This window comes from Beta vulgaris, chromosome 2, assembly GCF_026745355.1.
Source record: "Beta vulgaris subsp. vulgaris cultivar EL10 chromosome 2, EL10.2, whole genome shotgun sequence".
Classification (NCBI taxonomy): Eukaryota; Viridiplantae; Streptophyta; class Magnoliopsida; order Caryophyllales; family Amaranthaceae; genus Beta; species Beta vulgaris.
Window position 1 is genome coordinate 10,853,912 of NC_079203.1, and position 21,271 is coordinate 10,875,182.

The 21,271-nt window shown below is 36.6% G+C and overlaps 1 protein-coding gene across 1 annotated transcript; it reads left to right on the top strand.

Moving 5' to 3' along the window:
- The first annotated feature begins 8,859 nt into the window (after positions 1 to 8,859).
- LOC104906192 (eukaryotic translation initiation factor 2 subunit gamma) lies at positions 8,860 to 18,478 on the top strand. Its single transcript, XM_010694911.4, has 9 exons — positions 8,860 to 9,097; positions 11,440 to 11,584; positions 11,673 to 11,734; positions 12,496 to 12,608; positions 13,726 to 13,828; positions 14,979 to 15,206; positions 15,301 to 15,519; positions 16,370 to 16,630; positions 17,905 to 18,478. Exons 2-9 carry the CDS (start codon positions 11,479 to 11,481, stop codon positions 18,205 to 18,207), a joined length of 1,395 nt encoding a protein of 464 aa, XP_010693213.1. The 5' UTR covers positions 8,860 to 9,097; positions 11,440 to 11,478; the 3' UTR covers positions 18,208 to 18,478.
- The last annotated feature ends 2,793 nt before the right edge of the window (positions 18,479 to 21,271 follow it).

Below are 21,271 nucleotides of genomic sequence, written 5' to 3' on the forward strand. Positions count from 1 at the left end.
ATCTAGCTAACTAGCTTGGTTGTTTATGTTGGTTATTTGATAATTGGTTTTTATCTATAAAAGTGCTTTGCATAATCAATGATTAAAATTGCGTGTTCAGAGCAAATTGAATACATTATTAAGCAACGGTTAGGGTTGGACATGAACAGAATTATTCATGAAATTCTTAATTAGCTCAGTTAAAATTCAGTTTGAGATCATTTTGTTTATTAACGAGCTTAAACTTAAAAGTTGTAGTTCAAATATTAAACAAGCCAAACTCAAATTTAACGGTGTTTTGCTCGAAAATTTGTGAGCTCACTACTATCAGAGATAAGATACATTTTTCATGAGATTATTATATAATTATTACCAATCTGACTTGTGTGGACCTGGTTCACGTTAACATTAGTGTGCACCAGGCAAAACAACATATCATCACTGAACAATCCACTATATTATGTGAAAACCCACTATATTATGCAGAAATCCACTATATCATTCAGTCCCACTCTATATCATGCGGAAACTCACTATATTATTCAGACACACTTACTATATCATTCAAACACACACACTATATCATACAGAAACTCACTATATCATTCAGACACACACTATATCATACAGAAACTCACTATATCATACAAAAACTCACTATATCATGCAGAAACTCATTATATCATGCAGAAACACGCACATTATATCATGCAGAAACTCATTATATCATTCAAACACACATTATATCAAGCAGAAACTCACTATATCATTTAGACACTCATTATATCATGGAGAAACTAAATCATTCCATATGTTAGAACACATGTCATGATATATACTATGCAACTTAGATCTTCCTATATGTTAAAATATTTTAATTAATTCCTCTATTATATTGCATATAATTTCACATTATGTTTTTCATTAATAAAATATACTATATTGTATATAACTTCACTATATCTATGTAGAATTCACTATATGAAATTAATATCTTACCAACCCGGTGTACACTAAGTTAGTGTGCACCGGGTCCATTTGAGTTTTTTTAAATTATTACACCAAGGTCTAGATGAGTAATTGAATGACAAAAATATGGTGATTTTCATGCTTGTTCAAGTGAAACACAAATATAAAGTCAATTAACAACAACATTTAAATCTTATAATGCTTATTGTTGGCACATGTTCAAATAAGTCGATTTTAAAACTCGGATTTTCGTTATCAAAACACGCTTGAGCCTTATTTTAAGTTCGAACTGAGTTCGAGTTCGAGTTTGGACTCGATAAAATTATCAAACCCAAGCCAAGCCATGTTAGAGTTCGGCTTGGCTCGTGGCCCACCCTGCAAATGCTTACTTTTCATCAACTTAAAAAGGCAAATTAATAAAAAAAAAGTCAAAAGCCAATAAAAAATCATTCAAAAGTAATTTATCAAACAAACCCAAAGGGTTTCGCTATCTCACTAAGTTTTAGTCAACTAAAAAGCCAAAACCATTTATTCTACAGCTTTTTTATCAAATACCCCCAACAAATCAAAAGATCCACCATATACCCTCAATGTTCCAAAAATTCACCATAAACCCTTGAGTTTTTGAAAATGTTCACCAAATGCCCTTTTTCCAACTTCCGTTAACTCACCGTTAGCGTCATTTACGATTTTGTCATCATTAAGCCCTAACCCTAATATGTAAACCCTAACCCACTAACCCCCTAACCCTTGCTAGCCCAACCCTCCCCCTCCCCCTCCCCCTCCCCCTCCCCCTCCAACTCCAACCCACCCCACCCCACCAGCCTAGCCTCAAAACCACTGCATCACCTACCGCCACACCAGACCGCCACCACCGCACCAAACTTCTTCGCTCTCATTGCCCCAAACCTCCCCTCTTCTCCACTCCGTCGCCCGAACCCCTCTCCTACCCCTCCCCCTCCATCATTGTTGCTCGTCCCCCACTACTTCCCCATCGATTTCCCTCTCCCCTTACCCGTCGAATTCCCCAGCCAACAGCAACATGATAACAGTCCCAACACCACCCTCGAAAAACAGAGGAGAAAGAGAGAGCGTGAAAATGGAACCCTCCCCCTCGAAATCGGAGATTGGGCGTCTCGATTTTAGGCTTAGTTGGCTCGATTTCGGTGGAGGGAGGGGAGGGGTTGGCGGTGCGGCGGGACGAGCATGGTTTTTTTTGGGAAAAATAGAGGAGGGAGAGAGATTGCGAAAATGGGGGCTGCGTTTTTCCGGCGAAATGATTGGGCAGTGGAGGGGAGGGGGAGGGGTGTTGCGTTGGCCTAAGATGGAGGGGAGGGGGACGGGTGGGGCGTTGGCTTGTGGTGGAGGGGGAAGGGTGGGGGCTGGGTGGGGTGGAGGGGAGGGTTAGGGGTTAGATTAGGATTAAGGTTAGAGTTAGATTAGGGTTAGGGTTAGATTAGAATTAGGGTGTAGGGTTAATAATGACAAAATGATAAATAAAGCTAACGGTGAGTTAACAAAAGTTAGAAAAAGGGCATCTGGTGCACGTTTTTGAAAAGTCAAGGGTATATGATGAATTTATGAAACATTAAGGTTATATGGTGAATTTTTTAATTTGTCGGGGGTATTTGGTGAAAAAATCGTTTATTCTAACCTTGTCAGTAAACTCTTTTAAAAGCCCTTTTAAAAATCTTGTTTCAATTCCTTTTAATTAATCTTTTAAGTTAATTAGTTTGGTTAAGTTATCTCCAAACTATTTCAAAAATATCTTCTCCAAATTGTTTTCAAACAAATCTTTTATATACTTGATATATGCAGATTAAAGACCGTGTTAAAAGATACTACATCATATCATTTAAATGAACCAATTAAGTTTTAGCTAGCTCAATTGTACATTACTTCTTCTTCTCATTAGAAGACCATGCTTCAAGCCTTTGTAGAAGCAAGATTATGTATTTGGATAGGGTGGGGGAAGAGTTTAATTAATATACACCTAGGTCTGGTTCCTGAGATAGGATAGATCTAGGTAATCTTTCCACCTCCTATAACTATAAGCTACAATACTTGGAGCTTATTTGCCAACTCAACTTTTCAATCACATCCTAACGCCAGAATACTCAAGTTAATAGCCATGTCGGCAAACGTCGAGAAACCATTGTCCTTAACCTCAATTAACTCTGCTTAGTGGTCGCCATGGCAAGGACATCTAGAGCTCATGTGAAGACTAATCAAAATCAATCGAGAATGAAGGGTCCTACTTCTGGAAATGTGAATCAAAAGATGAAATCGATAGATTCTCTAATAAGAGTTTTGGAGTTAGAAATCGATAATGAAATTGAACTTATTCAGGAGGAGATTTTATCCCCTCGTTCTTCTCTAAGAGAGTTACAGATCAGGCAATCGGAGGTTCAAGTGCAATTTTCTGAATGGCTTGAGACGATTAATCGTGTTGTGGAACAACAAGCTCCTGGTCAAAGTAGGAGAATAGTGTCACCTAAAGGTATTGCTCCATTACCCATACTTTTTTTTACCTGAATCGGAGGTTAATGTAGCTACTGAACATATTAATATAGCTAAAACTCCTGTCAATATTGAACTAAGTGATATTCAAACTGAGTTAGATTATTGGAATTCTACTCTATAGTACCCAGGATCAAGCATGATGACGAAAGTCGTCCTAAGCTCAAATGGGTATCCATTGAAAAATATACAAGCCCACAATCAAATGAGCATTAAGATTTGTTCACTTGACAAACTGATCATAAGACCTTCTAAAATAAACTTGAAGGTGAAAATCTTGCATTCCTAAAAAGAATACAAGGAGATTTTTACGGGACAATACACCCATCATGTGGACCATTCAAATATTTTTTGGTGTTCAACGACGCATCAACACATTGGTCTCACTTTATTCTCCTATCAACAAGGAACTTTGCTTTTGCAAAATGGCTCAAGCAAAATACGCGTTCAAGGGCTCTATTTCCAAACTATCCTATAAAGAAAATCCGACTTGATAATGCCGGAGAGTTCAGATCCCACACTTTTAATGACTATTGCATGTCAATTGGGATAGATGTGGAGCATTCAGTAGCCCATATTCACACACAAAATGGCCTAGCAGAAGCATTTATAAAGTGATTGCAATCAGTCGTGAGACCATTACTCATGAAATCAGAACTCCCATCTTCTACATGAGGACATGCATGCTAAACTACATGTAGGCATGATCTATCCCCACTATAGTTAGTGGTTGGAAAGGAACCAAGCCTTGCGCACCAATGAATTTTTGGGTTCGTAGTTTACGTTTCCATAGCACCACCACAACGTACGAATATAGGCCCACGAAGAAGGTTGAAAATCTATGTTTGATTTGAATCACCATCCATCATAAAATATAGAAACGTCAACTGGTGACCTTTTCACCGCTTGGTTCGACGATTGTCACTTTGATGGGACAATTTTCCCAACCTTCGGAGGAGATAATTAGGCCCGTGTTGGAATAAAATATCAAGGAATGCCAAGAATTATCATATCTTTCTTAATCAAAGATCAAATATGTGTAGAAAATCATACACTTGCAAATCATTGCTAATCAATTGCTAGATGCATTTACCGATTCAAAAGGAGTGATAAAATCACATATACCAGCTGTGGATGCTCCTGCAAGGGTTCCCAAGAGAAAGAATGTCCACTTGCAAAAGAATCTGCAACACACAAAAGTTGTGGAAGACCACTCAGCGCCAAAGATTTGAAACTAAGAAAGTCTAGAAAAATGGAAACAAGTAATAAGAAAAACTAATGATTCTTCTAAAGTAGAACAATTTCCAAATGATGAAAACGTCATCAACCCCCAACATGAACTTAAAGAATCGGATGCCACACCTAAGGGGGAGCTTGAAAACGCGAGCATCGACAATCATGAAATCTCAATAAATTTTGTCCATTCTAGAAAGCAATGGGACAAGGTAAAAACCCCAATTAATGAAATTTGTATATTCAATTTCCACAAATATCATCACTGATATTGAAGACACCGAACCAAGACCAATAGATGAATGTTGACAAAGGAGTGATTGGCCTAAATGGAAAGAGGCCATTCAAGTAGAATTAAAATCTCTTTGAAAATGAGAATTTTCGGCCCTGTAGCTCGGACCCCAAAGGGAGTAAAGCCCGTTGGGTACAAATGGGTGTTCGTGCGAAAACGAAATGAGAATAATGAAACCATATGATACAAGGCCAGGCTTGTAGCCACAACACTGAGATTCCTTATAATCCTATCTGCATGCAAAGGACTGCAAATGCGCCTCATGGATGTCGCGACAGCATATCTCTATGGGTCACTTGACACTGATATCTACATGAGAGTCCCATAAGGACTTGAACAACCTAATCCTTGAATTCAAAACCTCAAAAGCTACATTCCATAACATTGAAAAAATCACTCTACGGTTTAAAATAATCTGGAAGGATGTGATATAATCGTCTTTATGAATTCCTCATGAATCAAGGCTACAAAACGACCAAATTTATCCATGTATCTTCATCAAACAAATCGAAAATGGGTTTGTTACAATTGCGATGTATGTTAATGACTTAAACATCATCAGGACACCCGACGGGATCGAAGAAACCACTAAATACATGATGTAGGGATTTGAGATGAAAGATCTTAGGAAGATCAAATTTTGTCTGGGTTTACAAATTTAATACCTAAAGGATTGGATCCTTGTTCACCAATCCAATTATGCCGAGAAAGTGCTAAAAATGTTCTATATGGACAAATCATATCCATTGAGTTCACCTATGGTCGTTTGTTGCTTAAAAAATGATGAAGATCCTTTCCGCCCTCGAGAGGAAGGCGAGGACGTACTCGGTCCCCAAGTACCATACTTAAGTGCTATTGGAGCCTTAATGCATTTAAGTATAAGTGATAGACCAGACTTGCATTCTCGGTCAATTTATTAGCTAAATACAACTCTGAACCTTCAAACAATCACTGGAATGGAGTGAAACACTTACTCCGCTATTTACGTAGGACCACGGATATGAGATTATTCAATCCACGAGATAGAAACCCTATCCTTGTAGGATATGCTGATGCAGGCTACTTGTGAGATCCAGTCAAAGCAAAAATCATAAACGGGTTATCTTTTTAGCTATGAAAATACAACAATATCTTGGAAGTCAGCAAAACATACTCCAACAACTACTTCATCAAATCAAGCTGAATTAATCGCATTTTATGAAGTTGGTAGAGAATGTGTATGGTTGAGATCTTTGACCCATCACATACTCAGGGAAAGTGGTATAAAAGAGACACAAGAAGGTCCAACTATCATCCATGAAGATAATACCGCTTACATTGCACAAATTAAATAAGGTTATATCAAAGGTGACAGAACAAAGCATATTGATCCTAAATTCTTTTTCACTCACGATTTAGAGAAGGAAGAAACGATCAATGTCATCGAAGTTCAATCATACGACAATTTAGCTGATCTATTCACAAAGGCATTACCAGCGAAGTAATTCCAAGAGCTTGTACACCTAACTAGTCTGCATCGCATTCGAGATATACGTTAAATTGAGGGGGAGCTATATATGTTATGTACTCTTTTTCCTTCGTCCAAGTTTTTATCCCATAAGGTTTTCCTTGGCAAGGTTTTAACGAGGCAGAAAAACATATAGGCATATCAAAACCCAACTGTACTCTTTTTCTTTTATGTTTGCTTTAATCCCATTAGGGTTTTTCAAATGTAAGTTTTTAATGAGGCAATTGTCACCACATAGTTTATATTTTAGTATCCATTCAAGAGGGGCAGTGTTATAATATACTATGTAAACAGTGAGTGGATAAAACAACTCTGTATTTGCCGTGCAAAATTAGACATATCACTGCGCAATCGTAGTGAATAATTCACCCGTCACTATATACACTGCAATTTACGGTAGAAAGTACACAACAAAAACTATAATAACCTACTATCCCAATCAACTTAATTCTCCTTATATTACACCATTCATTTTAGGAAAAATTGACGATAGAGGTCTCAACTTTGAGTGATAATTTTTAAAAGGTCTGAACTATTAATTAACCTGTGTAGGTCCCAACTTTAGGGGGTTTTAATTTTTAGCAGGCCTTAGTGACTTGAAATTGGCTTAATAGGTCATAACTTGTAAAATTTGGGTCACACCAGAAGGGTTAATTGAGGGAGGGAAGTAGGAACGAGGTGAGAATTTTAAAAAAATCGTTAGTTTTAAGTCACAGAGGCCCGCTAAAAGGTAGGACCCACTAAAGGTTGGGACCTACACAGGTTAATCAATAGTTCAAATATTTTAAAAACTAGCCTTTTGTGCACGCGATGCGTGCGATGATATTTTTAGGCCTAATACTAAGTAGTAAACAAACTGAAAATGCAAGTTGGTATTTAAGTTCACCTCCATTTTGTGAATAAGATTCTTCCATGTTCTTTTTATGTTGTTATTCTTTTTGTGATTTTGAATAAGTTTTTGTTTCTCAAGTCTTATATGCGCATGTTCTTTTATAATCAGTACTACTATGATGTTCTTTACTAAATATGGTCATGTTCTTTTTTTTTTTTTGGTTTTATTCATTTTTTTAATTTATAATAGTTTTTGATATGGATTTCAGTAATTTCTCTAGGACTCCAAAATTGTAACCGAAAAGTATAATACAATTTTAGTTTTTTTCCTTGTCTAACTTCTAAATTCTGAATTCCCAAATTGATATTTAAGAATTTTCATCATTTTAATTTTTCTCCTTTTCTAAATGTTCACACTTTGAGTTTCAATTATATTTGAAAGGAATTTTCATACACAATCTGATTACGCATGAAATGGTCACTTTTAATATTTCCCCTTTTTTCTAAATTTGAACACTTTGAGTTTCAACTATAGGTGAAATGGAATTTCAAATTTTTCATACATAATCTGATTTCACATGAAATGGTTTTCGCAAATTAATGTAATTTTAATTATTTTTTTCTGAAAATGGATTTTTGCAAAAGTTGTTCGCAAAAAGGTTTGATATTGTTTTGTTTTTCAAAATTTATTTCTGAACATGGATATTCTGCAAAAAATTTTGGGCAAAACTTTTATATTGGAATTTTTTAAAAAAACTAAATTTGTAACTTTTTCATCAGTGTCATAAATGAATCAAATTTCATACACATCTTGTTTTGTGATTTTATATGAAAATGAAGAAATTTAAGTCTAATAATATAAAAGCCCTTTTCAACTAATTGCTATTATCTCCATTTTTTCAACTACATAACAGTCAACTAATGTGAAATAACTTTAATTTGAAGATTAAAAGAATTATGTACCTATTTGAAAGTTCGCAAATCGCCAATGGACGAATGTGTGATCACTGTCAAAATCTTATGTTTTTCTCAAATTTGTGTTTATAGGTAATTTTTGTGAGTATGTAATTGTGAATGGTTATTAAGAACAATGATTTGTAAGTGAATTTTATGAATGCTTTTGTATGTATTGACGTCCTAGTATATTAGTTTTAGTTTGTAAGTTAATTTTTAGTTTTTGTAAAGTTTCCTGATCATTTGAGTGGTTTGCGTGATTTTTACAACGTGATTTTCTCAATTCTGAGTGATTTGTAAAGTTTCCTCATATAAGTGATGTCTAAGTGATTGTTGAAAATTAATTTCCGGTGGCTTCGTTTGACCCCCATTTTGGTATTGAGATTTCTTTTGTAATTTAGAAAAGGAAGGGGGGCAAAATAGTCAGTTCAAAAGAGGACACCGTTGCCCCCCTTCCTTTATATAATAGAGATCATCGCCCAAAGTTCATACCTCAACTATCAATTTATACTTTATTTTATTTACAACCTATCACAAAGCACAAGATAAAACCATCCTAGTATTCAACCTTATTTCCCCATGGGCACATGAAAATCAAAAACAAAACCTCAAATGATAAAAATAGTAGCCTGTGAGTAACGCAAGTTCAAGGAAAAAACGCCCAAAGTGAAAACAAAACCCTAGGAACTCACTCTTATTCCCTCTCTTTCTCTCTTACCTCCCATTCTCAGTCTTTCTCTCTCCGACCTTCGTCGCCATCCGTCCTTCGACTCGACTCTCTCTCTCTCCTCCGCGAGCTGCGATAACTTTTGGTAAGTTCTTCGACCATATTTGTACCATTTTTGCTCAACAATTAGCTGGTATATGTTACTGTTTTTCTGCTCTTTGTTACTTAGAATATTCGGGTTTCAATTGAGATTTCTAATGTTTTGCTACGATGAAGTGGCAACATTGATGAATACTGTATCTTTCGGGTAACTTTAGACATTTGATTCAAGAGTTAAACCCTAGTTTTATCGGAAGGTGAAAGAACATATAAGAAGAGTGACAGAGAAAATGATTAGGAGCAAATTTTTACTTTTTCGGCGATATAGGAAACTTGATCTTCCGGAAACTTGAACGTTTGTTTGGGAGTTGTGCTAAGTTATTATAAGATTAAGACCTTGGATCTTCTACTTATTTGGCCTAAATTTTTGGAATAATTGTGACGCTGGTAAGCTCAAGGAAAGCTTTTTTAATGGTATTGATTGCTGAAGAAGGAATAACTAGGGTAATTACGAGTTACCTCCTTTGATTGTAAGCTTTTCGAATCTTTCACAAATCTCCCATTTGACATTTTGCCATGGTATATTACCTTGTTTCATTCAAGACTATCTTTGATTTTGAGAAGCTTATTGTAGAGACCTCACCTGCAAATGTAATCACTAATTATGCAGAATAATTGATAATTGATTTTTAGTATAGTACAACTATGCTATGATTTAGCTGGGGATTGTTTGTTAACTCTTGTCAAATTTCCTTTTGGTGAATATGTGATTTAATTTAGAAAGGTGGCATACACATTATAATAAGCCTAGTATGTTGCAATGGGTATTCTGTTTTTTTGTTTATATGGGACTGGTTTTAGTGGGCACCGGAGGAGGCTATGGGAAATCTAGACTTTTAAAGCCATGTAGCGCAGATCTTTAGAAAGGTTTGGTTCTGTAGCTATCCATAAGTCTAGTTTGTTGATGGGAAGATCTCGGTCAAAAGTCTGGATTGCAGAAATTTGCTTGAATTTGCATCGAAGGAGGCTATGGGAAATGTAGACTTGTAAATCCATGAAGCGCAGATCTTTAGAATGGTTTGTTTCTGTATCCATAAGTCTAGTTTGTTGATGGGAAGATCTTGGTCAAAAGTCTGGATTGCACAAATTTGCTTGAATTTGCAGTGTGTGCTTTCGCTTGGACATGGAGAAGTGAACAGATTTATATCATGGATATCCTTCCTCCCCCTTGCATTATAACTGAAAGTTAACATGGCAATCTTGATATTTCATTCTTCGCTTTCTTAGAATGACTGTTCACAACCAATCATGCTAAATTATACGAAGCCACTCATTTTTACCATTCAACTATCTTATTGGCATACGTAATGATGTCCTGGTTAACGATAATAGCTCAAGATTGATGAATTCTCTATAAAGAATGTTTTGGATGGCAGCCTTGTACTCATTTGTAGGGGTATTTAACAATCTGAGCTGCATGACGTGGCCTGTTAACTTGCTGGCCCACAAAAATAACCGGGTAATAATATGAAATTTACAATTTTAATGGGCCGGGTACCAACCAGCTTCTTCCGCTTCGGGTAACGGGCTGCTTATTTTCGTCAGTCGAGTACTCGGTTACCCATGGAGAATATTTTTTATTTGGACTCTCTCGACTGTCGCTGGGCCTGTCCCATTTTCCTCTGCTTTCAATTCTCATCTCACGGTAATTGCCAACTCCGACATTGGCATCTGCGCTATCTTCGAATTAGACCACCAGCAGTCGGGTACTGTTTCATTTTGTCTCGTCGTGTTGAAGACTTTGGTATTTTCATCTTCCGTTTCTTTCGTAGTTTTCAGAAGTGTTGTATTAAACTTCAAGAAATGTGTGAGGTTCTATAGAATATAGATGAATGATGTATTGGCAGTAGCTATGAGTTGTGGCAATGGAAGAATTTTGAATTTTGAATTTTGCATATGACATCGACATTTAATACTAGCTAAAATGGTGGAAAAGGGGACGATTTTCTTTTAAATTATCTTAAGTATATTACGGGATAATCATATGATGTTGTATTGATGATTATTTTGGAAGAGTTGTATTGATAATTTTAATACACCTAGAAGTTGGCACTAACTAGGGGTGTAGTTTGTGGATCTTTATTTTAAATAAAGAAAAATCAGAGAGATTAAGTTGGGTACCCTACTCATTTGCTCCTCTCTGTTCATCGTGGGTAAATGTCAAAATATGAGTGACTGAGAATATACCTGTCTCGACCGTTTGACTCACTTAATAACATGTATATATCCTAGAAGACAGCATAAGAGTTTTCCTTATTGCCACCCCAAAGAGAATTTGAAAAGAGATGAGGACTATTCCACTTATGTGCTTATTAATGTTAATTGCAGGCATATAAGGGTAGGGGAGCTTAGACAACTGCAAACAATATGGCGCGCAAAGGACTTATGGAACAGGACTTGAGCAAGTTGGATGTGGCAAAACTACATCCTCTTTCACCTGAAGTTATTTCTCGTCAGGCTACAATTAACATTGGTAAGATAGTCTTAGTCACAACTCTACACAGAATAATCTGCTATGATGTGCTTATAAATCTCATATGCTCTCTTCATCATATTCATAGGAACTATTGGTCATGTGGCCCATGGCAAGTCAACAGTCGTAAAAGCTATATCTGGTGTTCAGGTGATCTATTTCCTCCTCTTCCCTTTCTAAAATTGATGCGGACGAAACTCAAGCTTTACGTAAGCTGTGTTTCTGGTTCCCTATGAGAGATTTGATGATATCTTTGCTCTTTGTATTATTCCCTTTAAGCATAATGAGCTAATTTTGCCGGGAAAGTGCATCTTTGCTCCTTATTCATAGGCTGTCTTTGTCATAGTTTTGATGGTTTTGATTAATGGCTGGCATCTGAAATAAAATTGAAAAGAAATGTTTTAAAGGAAAATAAGAATATATTTACAGGAATGCAGAGGTTTCCTGAAGGTTTTGGATCACATGTCCCAGTTGTTTCCCCTCATGTATGCACTTGATTCGGATCTTCTCTATCCCTGCCTTGAAATTGGTCAATGTAAACTAGAGACATAATAGGACAAACAATCAGACCAGAGCTTTTTTTATTGTTATTGGAGAGTGAGTGCTAGATGTGTACTGTACTTTGGAAATTAAGGAATGTATAAACAGGAGTGGGAGAAGACGGATTATTTGTTCATAACATTATTTTGGAGCTTTCATTTGAAGCAAAACTGAAAGAGTGAGAGATCTAGATGTAACTAGGTCGTGGGATCGAGTCGTATATTAGCTCAATATGTTGGGGCATATCTCTTAAGCTTATAATTGTGTTTTGGACAAGTTCTGGTTATTCTTGTTGTTATGGTTTGCTGAAATGCTTGTTTTGTGGTGTTTTCATACTTCAAGGTTTCTTATGATTCATTTGTTTTATGCAGACCGTGCGGTTCAAAAATGAGTTGGAGCGTAATATTACCATCAAGCTTGGTTATGCTAATGCCAAGATATATAAGTGTGATGATGACCGGTGCCCACGACCTATGTGCTATAAGTACGTGTCTTTTTTACCTTGATTTAATTAACTTGATGACTTTTAATATAATTGTTCCGCTTTGATTTTTGCACAATTCTCATAACCCACTTTGACCTCATGTTTCATACACTCCCTTCGTTCTCTTTTGTTCTTCCTATTTAGAATCTTAACACTATTCACAATTGAAGAGAATCTTCTAAATTATTTCAACATATGATAAAAAAATATAGTCATGTGGGGTCTTGTTTGATTCGTCTCAATGAGTACTTCATTAATATTTAATCATTATAAATTTTACTAATACACAATGAAAGATATTTAAGGTCAAAGATGTGCATTGGTAAATGTGGAAGTCAGATAAGAAGAACAAAAAGAAACAAAGGGAGTAATGTATAAAGATAAATATTATTATGTAAGGTTTTGTTGGATTTATCACAATGTATATTTTCATAATTATCAATTTTTTTGTAATTATAATTTTTACGAATTGGTAATTTAAATTACTCCCTTCATCTCAGTATACTCTTTACACTTTTCTTTTTCATCTGTCTCAAAATACTTTTTACACTTCTATTTTTGGATATGACTCACTATTATTTTAATCATTCTACCTTTTAACCACTGGCCTATACTCTCTCTCCTCCAAATAAAATAATACCACTCCTACTACCCACCAACCCTAACCATGGCTCACACGCTCTCTGTCCTTAAAATAAAATAATACTACTTTATTAACTACTAAATCCTATCACATCTACTTTTCAATCAAATAACAATTGATAATCAAACAACAACTTATCATCTAAAACTACGTGCATTGATAAGTTTAAGAGTATTTTGGGACGGAGGGAGTATTAATTGTCAAAGTTGTATCAGCAAATGTGAAAGTCAAAGTGGAACAACTAAATAAAAATAGAGAAGGTAGTTCCTTTTTGCGTTGCTTTGTCATTCTACTTTTCTAGTTTCTTTTGTTGAGAGCTGATTAGCGGAGTATTTTTTAATATGCTCTATTTTTGTGCCACAACCAGTAGATATGGTGGGCTAAGATACTTGTATGATGTTTCATCTTGAAGTTGCAGCTCATGTGCTGCAATACCACATTGCTATTTACATGTTAGCCAAACTTTTTTGGCAGGGCATATGGAAGTGGTAAGGAAGACACTCCTATGTGTGACGTGCCTGGATTTGAGAATGCTAGGATGAAGCTTTTGAGACATGTTTCTTTTGTTGATTGCCCGGTAATCATGATGTTAACAGCTGCTAATTCTTCTTCCACCCCCTCCCCTCTGAATTTTCTCAGCTTATTTGGTGTGCTGTTGATTTGGTATTAGTTGCACTTATTTTGTTAGCTTCTTGATTATCTCTCAATGACTCTCCATGGAGCTGATTTTCGTACCCTTACTCTGAATGTTACTGGTTTATGATTGATACGATGTCTCCTCCTCCTTGCCCCTGTAGTTATGACCCTATAATATATTTTTATCCAATAGTGAGGGCACAAAAGCAATGCAATTGGATTAGGCTGCTGTCTATGATGGTTTTGAGATTTGGAATGCATAATATCTACTTAATATTTTGCTTTGGACATTATTCAAGCCTTTAATTTCCTCGAGTCCTGAATTAGTTATAGTTATATTGGATATTTTTTGTTTGAGTACTCTTGCTTTGTTTCTCCTTGTTCACCCAGAAGGCATAGATAAAATAAGTCATATAATATTGGGAATCATGTCGGAGTTCAATCGAAGATCTCTAATTTGCCAACTTTAAGGTCAGGAATCTGATTTTCATGTCCTAAGGCCTGGTTAGGTTGGATTGTGTCTTCACTTTTGAGCTTGATGCTCAGTTAACAACCATTAAGCTGGGCTTCACTCAATGATCTAGGTTTCACCCCCCCCCCCCCCCCCCCACACACACACACACCCCCCCCTCCTCTCCCAGGCTTATGTGAGCCAATCCTCAGGCTTGCTAATAACCAGATCAAGAAAAAGGCCCTCTTTCTAGTAAAAGGAGATGAAGCTTATCTATTAATCTTGATTGCTATGTACATACTACATGTTTGTCATATTGCTTACTGCAGTCTTTTTTTGTTATTGACTTGACACTTCATCAAGTAGTAGCTGTTGGGGTATGAATTACTTAGACATTAATATGTGTTGTTCTATTACTGAAGTCTTCTGCATATTCTTTCTCCTCAATTTTGCACACCGGTGCCCTTTATCCAAGTGGATCCAAACTGCATAAAGATCAGAGTCTTAATTGACATGTACATGCTGAAATTTGAGGAGATGGTCTTTTAACTTATCAATGAACATTAAATAAACCTGGAGCATTTTATTTTACAGAATCTCTAAAATAGGTGATTTATGTATTTGAAACTCTTCATTGCAGGGTCATGATATTCTCATGGCTACAATGCTTAATGGAGCTGCTATTATGGATGGAGCTTTGCTTCTTATTGCTGCTAATGAGAGCTGTCCGCAACCCCAGACTTCTGAGCATCTTGCTGCAATTGAGATTATGCGGCTTCAGCATATTATCATTCTCCAAAATAAGGTTGATCTCATCCAAGAAAATGTTGCGATAAATCAGCATGAGGCTATTCAGAAATTTGTTCAGGTAACTTGTCTTGTTATAAATATATTAAGATACATTTTGGTTGAAAGATGGAAAGTTGGGAGTGCATGTCTTACGTGTCCCTGTTTTCTTGCAGGGAACTGTTGCTGATGGAGCGCCCGTAGTTCCAATTTCTGCTCAGTTGAAGTACAACATCGATGTTGTTTGTGAATACATAGTCAAAAAGATCCCCATCCCTGAGAGGAATTTTATCTCACCACCAAATATGATTGTGATCCGGTCTTTTGATGTCAATAAACCTGGTTATGAGGTTGATGAAATACGTGGTGGTGTTGCTGGTGGAAGTATATTAAAGGTTTGCGTCCTTTTTTTTTTGTAGTAGGATTTCATGAGTTTGCTGTGTATTCCATTTGTTGTCTGGTGTTTTGTTTTGGCATCACTTTATTGATGAAGTTTCTTGTTTATAGTAAAATATGGTGTTCTATTAGGCTGAATAAATGTCTTGTGAGTTGGTATGGATGAACGTCTGCTGTTTAGATGATGATTAATATGTGAGCTCTGCTTTTTGCATATTCTCTAGATGGTGAGAAGAGTAGGAGTTGTGGAAAGCTCGTTTGTTTTTTATCAATTTGCAACTTTCTCTGATCCGCCTGTCCTTGCCATTTTGCATTTACTCTGGTCCGTCGCTTTCATAACCCATTGAGAAGTTGTCATGATAATCCAACCATAGTACTAATGATTTTGATGAGATGTCAGAATTGTGAAAATGTAAATTTTATTGGTTTTCTGCTAGACTTCACGACACTACGGCTGTCACTACCTGTTTAAAGTAACAGGATTAGTTTGTCTTATTGTTATCGTAATGGATATCATTCAAAATTTTGAAATAAAAACATCGAAGTTCGTTGTTCCCTCTTTTTTGGTTATTATTTTTTCGTGTGGTTGCTGTGTCATTGTCTAAATCTCTGCTCCATGTCCTCTCAGGTCTCATCATAGATTATCCACACACTACCTGATGCTAGGCCTATGATATGCAAATGTTTATGTTATCGACTATGTTCTTGATCTTTGATCTGATCTGTGTATAATCTTCCTTGAGGAAAATAGGAAGCATATCTAAAATTGAGGTGTTCAGGAATTAGTGATGATCAGTTTATTTGAGAGACCTTGAGGATATTTCTCATCATATGTGTTTTATAATGCAGGGTGTCTTGAAGGTAAACCAAAGTATTGAGGTTCGACCAGGAATCGTCGTGAAAGATGATTGTGGCAACATAAAATGCACACCCATATACTCCAGAATTGTTTCATTGTATGCGGAGCAGAATGAGTTGCAGTTTGCTGTGCCAGGAGGTCTCATTGGGGTTGGTACAACGATGGACCCTACTTTAACCCGAGCTGATAGATTGGTGGGTCAGGTACTAGGGGAGGTTGGATCTCTTCCAGATGTTTATGTTGAGCTAGAGGTAAATTTTCTTAGCCTATGGCATATGTATTTGTTCATCATAGCCCTTTTTGCTTGCTCTGTTATCCTCATTTTCTGCTTTTTTGTTGTATGTGGTTTTTTGGTGTTTGTAGTTACTATTATTTGATATGTCGACGGTGATTTTTTCTATTTGGTTTCCCATCCCATTTTGATGTATGAAAAACTTTGAGCTTAACTCCCTTATTTGTTGTGTTATATACACCTCATAGTCCTAATTATATGCTCTTCCATCATTGTAATAACAACAATGATTGTCATGTCATTACCCCTGGACCTCATGGTGACATAGCTGCCTTACGGCGGTGAAATCGTTTGGCAACCTCAGTAGTCTGATGTAAGTAATGTGATAGGTATGCACCTCAAAATGGGGATGTTATCTAGCTGAACACAAGATGCTCAACTTTTGGATTGAGTCTACATCGTATTCCCTCCTTTTCTTTTTAATTCCTACGTTGTGTTATGCACAAGAGTTTAGGCAATGTCACTTTCAAATTTTTTGGAGGGTATTTTTTGACCCATTTAATGTAAACTAATGGAAAAAAGTGAGAAAGTAGTACTTCTTGGTGGAAAAAGAGAAAAACAAACATAATAGTATTACGTTTTGGTGGGCCAAGTACCCGGATAAGGAAAGTTTAAATAATGTAGCAATTAAAAAAACAACCATTTAAGGAAAATGTAGCTATTTTAAAAAAATGGAGGGAGTAATATGGGGATTTCAAGGTATATCCAAAATGTAGCAAAATCAATAAAAGTCTAGCAGACTGGTTTAGTGACTAATATCCATGTTTTTGACGGGTTTTGGCACCCCCCTACATCAGTGGCTTTTTCTTAAATAATTTTATATTTCGGGAAGAGAAGATAGAACAATAACTCCATATTTATAAAAAAGAAGCTTAATATCTGGTTGCGAGACGCGATGAGAACTTTTAAATGCATTACATCGGTCCAAGCCTGTAATGGAGTATGAAAGGTCTGATGATGTTGGGTTCTGAGGACCTCATCAGTAAGTGAGATTTTATAGATATTTATGGATAAAGAGAAGAAAGAAAGCACATGCACACAGCTCTACCAGCAAGAGTTTATTTGTTTGACTGGTTAGTTACATTTCCAATCTACAGTACTCCATTTCTGCTGCTGAGAGAATCTTGGGGGATTCTTCCATTTAGCAAGTGCTACAACATGGATATCTTTTTTTTAATTTTTTATCTCCATTAGGGCTATTTGTAATTTTTCAGCTCCCTTCCAATGCTACAGGTGAACTTTTTCTTGCTTCGACGGCTGCTTGGTGTCAGGACAAAGGGGACTGAGAAGCAGGGAAAGGTTACAAAACTGACCAAGGCAGAGATTCTTATGTTGAACATTGGGTCCATGTCGACTGGTGCCCGTGTCATTGCTGTCAAGACTGATTTGGCGAAGTTGCAACTTACATCTCCAGTCTGCACAAGCAAAGGAGAGAAGATCGCTCTGAGTCGGCGGGTTGAGAAGCATTGGCGACTTATTGGGTGGGGACAAATTCAAGCTGGTACTACACTTGATATTCCACCCTGTCCTCTTTGAGTGTGAAACAAAGAGAAAGAGACTAGATAGTAAAACAGTAGTTCGGGGGAAATGTGGGTTGGGAGAGAACTGTTGGGAACAATTTTTTTGAGATGGAGGAGAAAACCAAAACCAAATCTCTTGCTCGAATTTTTTTTGCGGTACATGTTTCGGAGATTATTTGCACCTTATCATATGATAATTTTTGTTTTGCTACTTTTTCTGAGTTTGTTGTACATTTCGGAGGCTGTTCCCGAACATAAATTCATTCGCGTAGTTATCACTTCTTTTATTTCTTGTTCTTTGTTCCGATTTAAATTAACATTTTGCTTTTGCCTTATTTGGATATGTTTTCCGTCACTTTCTTATATATTGAACCGTCTTTTTTTTTTTTTTTTTTTTTACTATTGCGATATTTTCTATTTAAGAAAGTTGTAATATTTTTTTGCAACATTATTAAGTTTGAGGTTTTCTCTATTTCTATCTCTTTTTATCTCTCTTCACATGGCTAAATTAAAATGTTTGCCGATTTTCAATGTTGCAACGTCAAAAAAAAGAGATATCTTTCTATCATTCGTCTTCTTTTTTATGTTTTAGGAGAATTGCTTCTTTTCACGAATTATTTTAGTTTGTTCATTTATTATTTATTATATTTTATTTTACTATTCCGTTCGTGATGTGGGAATAGAATTGAGTTCGACTAAAGTTAAATACCAATTTTACAAGCTAAGTTTTGAATGGGTAAAAAGGAAGGAGCATCAAGCCTAACAACTAAAATTAATCAAATAAAATTACCTAAGATTTTACCAATCGATTAGTTAAATACCAATATAAGTCTTGAATGGATAAAAAGGAAGGAGCATCAAGCCTGACAAATAAAATTAATCAAATTAAATTATCTAAGATTATACCAATGGATTAGGTAAATACTAAATAACAAAAGACTAGAAAAGAAATCACTAGGGAGGGAGGATTTCACCAATTAACTCAACGTCTCAACTAGAAAACCAATTATCAACCAAAGGAAATTTCTTTCCGTTAGCTGTCTGTCTTCATTACGCTGCCTTCTCTCTCTAAACCAAATACTCTCACCCTAACCCTAGGAACTCGCTGGAGTTCTAGCATCGCGCAAGATTCCGACGGGTTCTCCGGCGAGTTCCACAGTATTTTATCAGTGTTTTCTTAGTCTTTTCCTAGTTTTCATTTCTCCACCAGGTTGTCATCCCCCTCCCCCTGTCGTGTCTGGTAGGTTTCACTTCCTTTTCCTGCGTTAACCACCTCCGTCACTGTGTTGCGGTTTCCCAGTCCCCGTCCTCGTCGGCGGTATCCCCCTCCCCGGTAGTGAGTTGGTCTCAGTTAGGGCGTCCCCTTCCTCCTCCCTTATTTAGTCATCCGGTGGTATTAGCTGTGGCTTCCCCTTCCCCTTCCCTTGATTAGTAGTCCGGTGGTTAGTTTGGGCTTCCCTTCCCTCCTCCCCCTAGTGTCAATTTGGCTGTCCCTTACGTCAGCCTAGTTGGGCTTCCCCCTCCCCACCCCTATTCCGTTCTGTGTTGGTATTGTTTTGGGCTTCCCCTTCCCCCTTCCCCCTTCCCCCTTCACAGTTTAGTGTAGCGTCCCCATCCCTTTTCTCGGTGGTTGTTCGTCTCTCTTTCCCCCATCCCCTAGTGTTTAGTTGGAAGTGTGTCTGCCGTCTCCCCTTCCCCTAAGTTTTTCTATCAATGTTATATTGTGGTTGTGTTACTATGTGTGTAGTTTTGTGTTCACTCGATCTTCTTGATAATCTTGATATTTGCTAGAGGTAGTTCGTGTTTTCAAGATGTTAGGATTGATTTATGTAGTTGGTTAGGGTTTGTGTGGCAAGAGGTTTCATGGTTGGGGTATGGTTTCTACGATTTCGAAAATCGAATGGTTGTTTGAGATCAAACTATGGTTAGATTTCTGTCTCGCTTGATAATATTTCTATCAATCATTGCCTTGACAAAAAGATATCTGAAGACGGCTCCTCAATTTATCAATTGGGTTTATAGAGCGTCAACTCATTTGAGCTTCTACTTAACGGAGAAGCCTGGAATACTCCTTCAAGAGGGTATTAAGTCACAAAGGATTGTGACTCCTTCAGTACTTTGGATCCAAGAATCCCATGCGACAAAAGGTCATTGGATTGGTTCTGTTGGTTACGTTTTTGCCCCGATTGTGAAATCAGTCCACTCCTCCCGCTCCTTTCATCAGGTTTCTGGCGATCATCATCCACCAGTAGCGGTGCTTCAATACAACTATCTTACAACACTGCTCTCCAGATCAAGCAGTTTTATCCACGTTTTTAGGTTATTTTACTTATTATGTAAGAGCGAATAGCACGGTTTGTTTTCTTTGCTTTTGTTTGATTGTATTAGTGTTAGGCTGTACTTCCGTTGTTAATTGATGCAAATCGTATGTGTTGTCAAAAATAAAATAAAATGGAGGGGTAAAGTGATCATATGCATCTCAATTAATCTCTTGAGCTTAGAAAGGCTAAAGCAACTCAAGACCTATTCTCCATCACTCTATGGCATGAAAAATCCATTTCCATACCTCATAATGATGATTCAATCATATCCCATAGAATGGAAAGTCTTTATTCTCATGGTCCTCCAAGTTTAATAATTGACTCAAGAAAACCAGATCCATGCTTAGATGATGATCAATCACTTAGACGACATCAAGTAAATCGACCTTTTTTTTTGCTCAGTAACTTTCACATTGGACTTAGTCTCTCGTGAAAGGTTATATAATGAAATGGCAATGTGCCGATGTGATAAAGATTATGTAGTACTATTAGTATCTACAACTAGAGATGGCGATGGGTAGGATCTGGACAGGGTCTTCTAGGATCCAGATTCAAATCCTTTTTTTAGGCAAGGATCCATATCCTACTCGGATCCATTGGGTAATAAGAATGAGGATTCAGATCCAGATCCGTATGGATCCTAAGTATCCGGATCCTAAACGGATCCAAGACGGATCCTTGCCTATTGTCTTCAAACTACCCTAATTTTCACAATAATTAAAGATTTTAAACAATAAAGTCATCTAATATCAACCAAAA

What these genes read in the sequence shown, in the direction of transcription:
- LOC104906192 (XM_010694911.4), top strand. Translation starts at nt 11,479, where the DNA reads ATGGCGCGCAAAGGACTTATGGAACAGGACTTGAGCAAGTTGGATGTG. An exon ending in CCACGACCTATGTGCTATAA is followed by an intron (nt 12,609 to 13,725) that starts GTACGTGTCTTT and finishes CTTTTTTGGCAG; the next exon opens with GGCATATGGAAGTGGTAAGG. An exon ending in CTGGTGGAAGTATATTAAAG is followed by an intron (nt 15,520 to 16,369) that starts GTTTGCGTCCTT and finishes TTTATAATGCAG; the next exon opens with GGTGTCTTGAAGGTAAACCA.